Source organism: Pongo abelii, chromosome 2 (assembly GCF_028885655.2).
Source record: "Pongo abelii isolate AG06213 chromosome 2, NHGRI_mPonAbe1-v2.0_pri, whole genome shotgun sequence".
NCBI lineage: Eukaryota > Metazoa > Chordata > Mammalia > Primates > Hominidae > Pongo > Pongo abelii.
The window spans coordinates 102,368,188-102,378,977 of NC_085928.1; the positions used below are offsets into that span (position 1 = coordinate 102,368,188).

General features: G+C 52.4%; 1 protein-coding gene across 4 annotated transcripts; it reads left to right on the forward strand.

The window, feature by feature from the left end:
* The first annotated feature begins 7,239 nt into the window (after window positions 1–7,239).
* On the forward strand, window positions 7,240–9,582 carry RPL29 (ribosomal protein L29). Of its 4 annotated transcripts, none has more exons than XM_003776232.4 (4): window positions 7,240–7,368; window positions 7,755–7,799; window positions 8,117–8,181; window positions 9,096–9,582. In XM_003776232.4, the coding sequence occupies exons 2-4, from the start codon at window positions 7,763–7,765 to the stop codon at window positions 9,459–9,461; spliced, it is 468 nt and encodes a 155-aa protein (XP_003776280.1). In that variant the 5' UTR covers window positions 7,240–7,368; window positions 7,755–7,762; the 3' UTR covers window positions 9,462–9,582. The 4 variants fall into 4 exon arrangements, with proteins under 4 accessions (XP_003776280.1, XP_009237222.3, XP_002813718.1 ...); XM_009238947.4 differs by having other exon boundaries at window positions 7,359–7,631; XM_002813672.6 differs by lacking the exon at window positions 7,240–7,368 and adding an exon at window positions 7,379–7,494.
* The last annotated feature ends 1,208 nt before the right edge of the window (window positions 9,583–10,790 follow it).

Below are 10,790 nucleotides of genomic sequence, written 5' to 3' on the forward strand. Positions count from 1 at the left end.
AGGACTGGGAGACTTGGGGCTTGAAATCTTTGGGAGAAGACAGCTCCCTTGTTCATTCAGAATAATTCTTTCAAAGGTCATTTCATCCTGTCCTGTCTCCATCTTAAAGAGTCCTCCATCTGATCCCTAGGAAGGGGCGGTCCTGGGATGCAGCCAGGGCATTAACCCCAGGACTGCTTGGTGAGCAGAGAAGTCCTCTCTCCCCAGCCCGCCAAGTCTCTCTTTAGTCTGAGCTGGGAAGAGAGGGAGGGAGGGTACAGGCAAGAGGTGCATCCAGGCAGGATGGGGTTAAAGGAGAAAGGGAACTAGAAGGGGGCTGTGGTTGCCAAGGCAACGACATTGCTGGGGCCATTGGAGCCTGCTGGGGAGGGAAAGGAGAGGGGTGTCCCTCCCAACCCTCAGCTTCATTCTTCCTTTTCAGATGCTCTTTGTTAAAAGGGAGTCTCCGTAGCCTCCTTTTGTGGCTGGGAACAGGAGTGGGGAGAGGTACTTGGGGCTTCCATCCAGCCCTGTCCAACACCCTCATGTCACCCACTTACCCTGTCCCTTCCCTCCCACCCTTCCTGGCAGGTTGGTTTTCTGTGCTGCTGGACTTCTCTTCCATTCATACTTGGCCAGTCCTTGGCTGCCTGAGGCCAACTGACCCCGGCCCAGGCCTGCTCAGGCAGCAGCCTGCCCTCCACCCAAGGACACTACCGACACTACCACCTCCTTTGTAGGCCTGCTCTGGATGTGGCAGGTGTGTCTGGCAGAAGCAGGGGCTGGCACAGAGGATGCCCTCACTCTGGGCATCCGTTGGCCATAAAGGCCACAGGCTTCTCTTGTCACATGGCAGTCACTGTCACAAGGCCCCCTCCATGGCCTCATTGGGTACAAACCACCCTGTGCTCCCCCAGATTCTGGTAGGTGCCTGGACTGCAGTAGCTCTCCATTTGGCTGTGGGACCTCTAGCCAGTCATGCCCAAGGACTCCATCTCCCCATCTGTGAAGTGGGGTGATAAAAACCATACCCCCTCCAAACGCTGCTGTGCGGTCTCACAATCAAACCCGCGGGCCTCCCAAATGCACAGCGAGGCTCCGGGAGGCTTCCTGCCTCCTCAGCCCTGGCGCTACTCGCCTCCACTGTGGCAGGCGGCTGAGGCTCCAAGAGGTGAAGACGCTCTGCTGGTGAGTGGCAGTCAGAATCGAAAACCAAGTCTGTCTGATGCCAAAGCCTGTTCCTTTAACCCACAAGAGGCATCCCCCTTGGGTAACTCCAAAGTGGGCCAGGATGGGCTGTGCCCAGGGATGCCCACGGGCTCTACTTCCTCTGCCTTGAACCCTCTCTGGGTGAAGACACCTCACCACCACCACCAGGAACTTGGAGCTGAGGGAGACCTGACCCAGCCTAGAGAACCTGTTCAAAATAGAAGGCACTGAATCTGGAGGTGGGGGTGGTGGAGAGTGCTGAGAAGAGCAGCTGTGAAAGGCCTGGGAAGCTGCAAGAGTGTCCCGCGGGAGGGGAGCGGGTGCCTGTCTACAGCCCACCTGCAGCACCAGACTCCATCCGCGGTCCCACTCTGCCCCCTTGCGGACGATAGGCTCACATCCCGGCTCACTCCTGAGCTAGGTGGGCCAGGTGCGCCCCTAGAGGGAGATCAGGCCTGGGGCTGAGAGGGGTGCGCGCGCGATGACCTGAGGAATAGGCCGCACCTTCCAGTTTCCACTGGAACTGACTCTCTTTTGAGAGATACTGAGCACCAGCCTGGCATTGCATGCAGCCCATGGCCCTCTCCTTCTAACAGGAGCTTTGAATCCCAGGCTCCTGGTGGGGAGTGAACTTAACTCTATTTTCCAACCCTGCATTCCATTTTTTTTTTTTAATTTTTTTGAGACAGTTTCACTCTTGTTTCCCAGGCTGGAGGACAATGGCGCGATCTCGACTCACTGCAACCTCTGCCTCCTGGGTTCAAGCAATTCTCCTGCCTCAGCCTCCCAAGTAGCAGGGATTACAGGTGCCCACCACCACACCCATCTTAATTTTTTGTATTCTTAGTGGAGATGGGGTTTCATCATGTTGGCCAGGCTGGTCTCGAACTCCTGACCTCAAGTGATCCACACGCCTCAGCCTCCCAAAGTGCTGGGATTATGGGCGTAAGCCACCATGGCCGGCCCCCTCCATCCCATTTTTAAACCCCCAACCCCAGGTCACTCAATCGCTGCTGGCACAACCCTTGTATCAGGAAGCTCACTACCGCTGGGAGCAGCCCATAGTTTGGAGGGAATTCTGATTGCAAAAATGCCCCTTGTCCATGAAGCTGGCATTTGCTGTCCTCAGTCACAGTTCTGTCTTCTAGGGACACACAGAATCAAATAGCCCCTCCCTCAGAAAGTTCTAAGCAGATCCAAAGTCCCAAAGCCCACCCCACCTCCACACTTCTGTCTTGTGGGGGTAAAACAACCAGATAAAACACCTTGGTTCTGATAACCTTCACAGTCCCTCTTACCTGAAAACACTGGTAGTCCCTGTATCTCTGGAACCTCAGAGGCTGAGGGGACCCAGCCCCCGCAAGCACTGCCACCTTCCTCCACCTTGGCTTTCTCTTGTTGTTCCTTGGATCTTGTCCTTATTTTTAGCATCCACTTGCCACTGATTTTCTTTCCCCAAGCCCCGTCTCCCTCCCCTGAGGCCTTGTAGGGAAGATGCATGGCTGAGACTAACAATGATTGAGCACCTACTGTGTACTTAACATAGTGTTCTGCGCTTTACTCAAATTATCCGGTTTAGCCCCAAGAGGTAATTACTATTTTTATCCCCACATTACGCTGGGAACTGAAGCTTAGCAAGCAAGGCTCTGGGTCAAGGAGAAGAGCTGACTCTTATCTCTGAGAAATCCCTCCAGGCCAGCTGGCTTCTCCACTCTGATTCTGTCATCTTCCTGGATTTGTGAAATGTGCACATTTAACTCCTCAAACATGTATCAGGTCCCCATATACTCCTGGGACTGTGACAGGAACTGCAAAAACAACCCCAGGTGTCTCCAACCCCATCACTTTGCTGAGGAGACACTATGAGATCCTACTTGGGCTTTGAATTGGGTAATGGGTCTGGACAAGGCCTGGACAAGACAACACCCTTGCAGGCCACATGGGTCGGGCTGATCACATCCAGCCCCATCCAGCCCTATCTCGTCACCCAGGCTCACATCTTTCTCTGCCTTGTGCCCAAGGCATTTGAGAGAGACCTGGCTGATGCTCTGCTGAGTCCAGATAGTGGCTCTGCCCAAGGCTACTCCATGGAGGAGGCAAGTGGAGCCCGGCCTCCAGGCAGATTTGAGATGGGGCAAGAACCACTCACTCATGGAGGGTGAGAGTGTGTCAACCCTAGAGGAAAGGTTAAGTTCTTTGCCTTTTTGTATGTGTGTGCCAGAGACTCCATTGACATATGGTGATATTTATTGACCTCTTCTCAAAATAATGTTTCAAAATAGTAAAATAGATTAGGATTACAAAAGATGTTCACGAGCAGAGAAAGATTTCTACAAATTATGATTAAATGCATAAAATCAGGTTACAGAAGAGTTTATATAGTGTTAAGTTTCCATTTATGAAAGAGAGGAGTGAAAAAGGGAGGGAGGAAGAAAAGAAAGAAAGAACGGAGGGAGGGAGGGAGGGAGGAAGAAAGGAAGGAAGGGAGAAATAAAGAAAACTATCCCTAGAAAGAATACTGTCTTTATAGACATGGATGGCCCTACCATCCATCCCACTTTGAAAAGCATGACAGGGACTGGCATGGTGGCTCATGCCTGTAGTCCCAGCATTTTGGGAGGCCAAGGTGGGCGGATCACTTGAGGTTAGGAGTTCGAGACCAGCCTGACCAACATGGTGAAACCTCATCTCTACTAAAAATACAAAAATTAGCTGGGCGTGATGGCAGGCGCCTGTAATCCCAGCTACTCAGGAGGCTGAGCCAGGAGAATCGCTTGAACTGGGGAGGCGGAGGTTGCAGTGAACTGAGATCGTGTCACTGCACTCCAGCCTGGGCAACAAGAGCAAAACTCTGTCTCAAAAAAAAGAAAAAGAAAAGAAAAGCATGACAGGTCAGTGGCTCCAGGTCATGGTCCCCTTTGGCTCCTGGACAGGTCCCCTCAGGTCACAGCCAAAGTTCCTCATTCTTGTCACTGACTCCCCCTTGCCTAACAGCTGGGATTTAACTCCGGGCCAATCCCTGACACAGCCCCAGTGGTACTGCATGACCATCATCCATCTCTGAATCTGCCTCCCCCATCAGACCGTGGCTTTCTGCTCACTGCTTTTTCTGCCTCTGTCGTAACAGTCTAGCTAAACCAAGTCACTACTCACTTTTTAGGAGCTGTGGGAGTCGCTACCCAGCTGGAAGGCCACATAGCAGGGCAGCCGGGTTCTTTTAAAGTCATCACAGGCTGGGCATGGATTGCAGGCTCACGCTTGTAATCCCAGCACTTTGGGAGGCCGAGGAGTGTGGATCACCTGAGGTCAGGAGTTCGAGACCAGCATTGCCAACATGGTAGAAACCCTGTCTCTACTAAAAACACAAAAATTAGCCGGGCATGGTGGCAGGTGCCTGTAATCCCAGCTACTCGGGAGGCTGAGGCAATAGAATCGCTTGAATCCGGGAGGTGGAGGTTGCAGTGAGCCAACATCGCGCCATTGCACTCCAGCCTGGGCAATGAGAGCAAAACTCTGTCTTAAAATAAATAAATAAAAGTAAATAAATAAAGTCATCACCGCCCCCGCTGTCAGCCTCTACCTTGCTGGCTTCTCTTTCTCAAGGATGTGGCAGTCAGACCTCCTCCTCCCTGTCCCAGTCTCCACAGCCACCTCTTCCACTTCCTGAGCTGAAGCCCTGACTTGCTGTCAGGCATCACACCACCCCCACCTCCTGTAGTCCCTGTCTTTGCCCACCAGGTTCTCTACCTGTGCTCAGCACCCCACAGGGACTTTATTCCTGCAGAGACACTCTCCTCTGGGCTCAGCTGTTTCTTTCTTGGCACCAGGTCATCCATCAGTATATAAGCCTGCTTTTCATTCTCCCAACTCACACCTGTCAGATCTCTCCCCTTTCTCAGGAATGCTTCGGTAAGGAGTCATCTACATGTCCTGCCTCCACAACCTCCTTTCCCCTTCACTCCCTAAACCTCTGCAGTATGCGTCTGTCACTCCATGAACCTGGCTTGTCAAGGAACGTTCACTGGGCATGTGTTTATTAAGCTCTTGCTCTATCTACATTGTGCTGAGTTAGGCAGTGGGAAAATGAAGGTGATCAAACCAGTCCCAAACTCTGGGCTCCTATGATAATGGACACATACACAAGTAAGTAAACAATGCAATTAGAGTCTGGGAAAGTTCTATAAAGAAAGCAAACCATGGCCGGGCGCGGTGGCTCATGCCTGTAATCCCAGCACTTTGGGAGGCCGAGGCGGGTGGACCACGTGAGGTCAGGAGTTCAACACCAGCCTGGCCAACATGGTGAAAACCCGTCTCTACTAAAAATAATTCTTTAAAAATTAGCTGGGCGTGGTGGTGCGCGCCCGTAATCCCAGCTACTCGGGAGGCTGAGGCAGGAGAATCGCTTGAACCCAGGAGGCAGAGGTTGCAGTGAGCCGAGATCACACCACTGCACTCCAGCCTGGGAGACAGAGTGAGACTCTGTCTAAAAAAAGAAAAAAAAAAAGAATAGAAAAGAAAGAAAACCATGAGAGGACACAGAATAACTGGTGAGGTGAGGCAGTGGTTCTCTATTTTAGATAATGGAGTCCAGGGAGGCCTCTATAGGAAAGAGCACACCATCCAAAAAGCAGGGAGAAGGGCAGTCCAGGTGGCTGGGATAGCAAGTGCAAAGGTCCTGAGGCAGAACACACGTTTGTGGTTGGCAGGAAAAAAAGGCAATGGGTTTGGAAAGAAGTAAATGACAGAGGTTGTCAGGGTCAAGTGGGTAAAGAATTGATCTTCAATGCAAGGGGATGTCCTTGCAGATTTAAGGGACAGGATCTGATTTGTATCTTAAAACAAGTCCTCAAGCCCCACTGCTGTGTGGAAAATGAACTATAGGGGGAAGAGGTGGAGAAGGCAACAGAGTTGTTAGAGGCAACACTTTCTCAATTCTGATGTCCAACAGGCATCTCACATTTAATGCATCCAAGAAAAATATCTGGCTCATCATTCCCCCTCAAAACAAAACAACCAAAGCCCCTGCTCCCCACTCAATCTTCCATCTCTGTAAACAGCCCCACCATTCACCCAGCTGTCAAGCCAAAGACATAGGGGCTATCCTTGCCTCCTTTTTCTCCCTCATCTTCTGTGTCCCAAGTCCAGTACTCTTTCTTTGTCCACTCCTCTGCATTCCCACTGTCCTCCCTCAGGTCCAGGCAGCCCTCTCTCCTTCCTCCCCTCTGCTCCTTCTCCACGAAAGAGTCAGGAGTTTTTTGTTTTGTTTTGTTTTTTGTTTTTTTGAGATAGAGTCTCGCCCTGTAGCCCAGGCTGGAGTGCAGTGGCGTGATCTTGGCTCACTGCAACCTCCACCTCCCAGATTCAAGCAATTCTCCTGCCTCAGCCTCCAGAGTAGCTGGGATTACAGGCACGTGCCACCATGCCTGGCTAATTTTTTTTTTTTTTTTTGTATTTTTAGTAGAGATGGGGTTTCACCATGTTGGCCAGGCTGGTCTGGAACTCCTGACCTCGTGATCCGCCCACCTCAGCCTCCCAAAGTGCTGTGATTACAGGGGTGGTTTTAAGAACACAGATCGGCCAGGCGCGGTGGCTCACGCCTGTAATCCCAGCACTTTGGGGGGCCGAGGCCAGCGGATCGCGAGGTCAGGAGTTCGAGACCAGCCTGGCCAACATGGTGAAACCCCGTCCCTACTAAAAATACAAAAATTAGCCGGGCGTGGTGGTGGGCGCCTGTAATCCCAGCTACTTGGGAGGCTGAGGCAAGAGAATCGCTTGAAACCGGAAGGCGGAGGTTGCAGTGGGCCGAGATTGTGCCACTGCCCTCCAGCCTCGGTGGAAGAGCGAAACTCCGTCTCAAAAAAAAAAAGAAAAGGAACACAGATCTCCTTGCCCAACAACATCCCTCAAGGATTCCTTTCTCTTTCAGGATCTTGAATAAGACTTAAGAGCCAGGTCCTGGAGAAACAGAGAGGGGAGGAGGCAGCCTGAAGGGGGCGGAGGCAAGCTCGTAGCACCGCCTACACGTCTGGCTTGCGTTCTTCCGGGCTTCGGAACTTTTCTTCCTGGAGCCAGGGGAAGCCTTTCCAGTAGTACTTTCCGGCGTTGTTGACCCTATTTCCCGTGCTGCACCGCAGCCCCTTTCTCTTCCGGTTCTAGGCGCTTCGGGAGCCGCGGCTTAAGGTGAGTGTTGGCCGCGCGGCATCCGACGCCATCCGCGACTTACGGGCGGCGGCGGGGCGCGGGCTGCGGAGAGGACGGGTGACCGACCGTGTGTCTGTGAGGAGCGAAAGCTGCGGAGTGGGAATGGTGCTTCTAGGTCCTAGGAGGGGGATGGCAGGGAAAGCCACTTTATTGAGGAATGCAGCTTTCCAGGGCTAAGGAGTTGATTTCAGGGCATCATTACCTGGGTTTGGGAGGCCGGCACTGGCGTTGGGTGGTGCAGGGTAAGTCGAGACTCGTGGAGGCTGCACATTCTCTGTCTGCAGGCTCATTCTGACCAGAATGAGGGGGCAGAGGTGGCCCAGCCTGGCGAGCCCCTAACCCTGATCTCCACTTTTGTCTTCCAGGTGCAGACATGGCCAAGTCCAAGAACCACACCACACACAACCAGTGTAAGTTTTTTGGGCCCTGCCTATATCCCAGACCCTGGCAAGGACTGGTTCAGGCAAACTGGGACAGGGATGAAGGGGCACGTTTCCATTGTGGGCCTGAGGCTGATTGATTTCACCCAGTAATAACTTTAGGGTTATAGGTTTAGAGATCTACTTGAGATACACAGTGTTTTGCATTTAGTAGTAAGGGTTTCCCGTATCTCAAGTGTAGCTGCTGTAGGAAGCGTTGGTTCTCCCAGACTTGCCAGCTGTGATGTTGGATGGTCTTATTAGAGGAAAATTCTTTGTTGGCTTAATTCCCTTTTTTTCTCCCACAGCCCGAAAATGGCACAGAAATGGTATCAAGAAACCCCGATCACAAAGATACGAATCTCTTAAGGGGGTGAGTGCACTGAATCACATGGAAGTGTCTTTTCTTGGTTCCAGGTGCACAGTCAAGACCTTTCATGTAGTTTTTCTCTAGCTTTGGCTTCTGCCTGAGCACAGCCTAACTGGCCCACCCAAAGCCTGCAATTCCTTTTTCTACCCTACCAGACCCATAATAAAGCTTTCCTTGGTCTTCCACAGCCTGAAGTGTAACCTTCTGGTCAGGGTGTAACCTGCCTCCTGAGGGCAGTTTGGCCATCTCCCTTGCTTGGCAGTGGCACTTAGGGTAAGGAGTGGCCTTGTCTGAGTGCGTGCAGGGCACATTCCCACACTAACCAGCCTTATGACCTCCATCTGACCCAGTGCTGGAGTTGGGGTCAGCTTCTCTTCCTGTGTCGGGGTTTTAAGGATTAGCTGAGAAGGCTGGAGGGTCTAGGGGAGAGCTGAGCGTGTCCCCAGTCTGTTCCTCCCCTTTACTTTTGCTCTCTGTTCCGTGGAGTGAATCACAAACTCTGAGCCTCAGTTTCCCCAAATTCCACCTTGGCTATAAGTCTTTTGGACCAGACTTGGTATTTAATTGACACCTTCTTCTAAAGAGGGGAGGGGGTGTCCCTGAGGGGATGTCAGGAAAAAACCTGGTCGAACCCCTGCTGTAGGAAGTTGAAGCCCCACAACCTTGGCAGACAGGGCAGCAAAGCAGCTTGTAATTTTGTTCTTGAAGGAGGTCTGCACAGCATTACCCAGGTGGCGTATTGGCTCCCTGGGGTGGTGGTACACTTTCTCTGGAAATAGTTTCAAGAGGTTGGGTATTTCCACATTTGAGGTTGACTTGATGCTGTCTTCAGAATGCTGGATATCCCTATGGAGAGGGGCAGCAGGGAGAGACTTGGGGACCCACATGCTGCCACCTGTACCTTTCCTGCTTTTCAGGTGGACCCCAAGTTCCTGAGGAACATGCGCTTTGCCAAGAAGCACAACAAGAAGGGCCTAAAGAAGATGCAGGCCAACAATGCCAAGGCCATGAGTGCACGTGCCGAGGCTATCAAGGCCCTCGTAAAGCCCAAGGAGGTTAAGCCCAAGATCCCAAAGGGTGTCAGCCGCAAGCTTGATCGACTTGCCTACATTGCCCATCCCAAGCTTGGGAAGCGTGCTCGTGCCCGTATTGCCAAGGGGCTCAGGCTGTGCCGGCCAAAGGCCAAGGCCAAGGATCAAACCAAGGCCCAGGCTGCAGCTCCAGCTTCAGTTCCAGCTCAGGCTCCCAAAGGTGCCCAGGCCCCTACAAAGGCTTCAGAGTAGATATCTCTGCCAACATGAGGACAGAAGGACTGGTGTGACCCCCCACCCCCGCCCCTGGGCTACCATCTGCATGGGGCTGGGGTCCTCCTGTGCTATTTGTACAAATAAACCTGAGGCAGGATTTGTTAGCCTCTGTCTATGATCCTGGGGATGGGTTTGGTTGCTCCATCTGTTGTGTGGGAGAAGACATGAGTCTGGATGGTGGGATGTGGGTGGGAGTCAGGAGATGGGGCCCTGAAGTGCAAGAGGAGGACTAATGAATGAGAAATGATTGGGGGCTTTTGGAAAGCTCGGGCACATAGCTTGCTGGACTGTGTAACCTGCCGAGCAAAGGGAGAATTTTTTTTTTTTTTTTTTTTTTTTTGAGACAGAATCGTGATCTGTTGCCCAGGCTGGAGTGCAGTGGCGCCATCTCGGCTCACTGCAAGCTCCGCCTCCCGGGTTCACACCATTCTCCTGCCTCAGCCTCCGGAGTAGCTGGGACTACAGGTGCCTGCCACCACACCTGGCTAATTTTGTTATTGTATTTTTAGTAGAGATGGGGTTTCATTGTGTTAGCCAGGATGGTCTCGATCTCCTGACCTTGTAATCTGCCTGCCTCGGCCTCCCAAAATGCTGGGATTACAGGCGTGAGCCAGTGCTCCTGGCCCAAAGGGAGAAATCTTAAACAGCCTCATGAGGTCTTAAAGCATACTCCGAGGGAGGGGAAGGGGCCCCGCTGAGCAGCTGTGCACTCTGGCCTGAGGTGTCCCAGATTTGGGCTCTTTTGGTGCACCTGGTCAGCATCCACTGCTCTGGGCTATGTTAGTCCCCCAACAGCTAGGGACCCAGAAAGGCAGGTGGTGGTGGCACTGCCTTACTCCCGTGACTGGTTCTGACCCTACTGTGCCCCTGGGTCAGCTGCTTCACATGGAGGTCTTTATCCTCAGCAGTCAGTGAAGCAAGTACTGAAGTAATAGTAAGCCTTGTGGAGGCTTCCTATAGAAGGCACCAGGTGGGCACTTCCCGGCTGCACTTAATCCTCAAAACCAGCCTCGGTCCAACCTTGGACACTTTAGAAACTCCTAAAGGGGTGCTGTTATGCTACAGCAGCAGGTGCAGCCCATGGCACATGATCCCCTACTTCTGAAGTAGGTATCATGATTATCTTTGTTTCACGGGTGAGAAAATATTGAAGATAATGAACCTAGGAAGGGGTGGGGGTAGCATTTGATCTAGGCAGTCCATCTGGGGCCCTAGGAGGTTTCAGTTGCCCAACCAGGGCTGGGGCTGCTAGCTCTTGACTGTAATCCTGGCAGTCTCTGGGTGGCCACCTACCCCTTGCCAAGG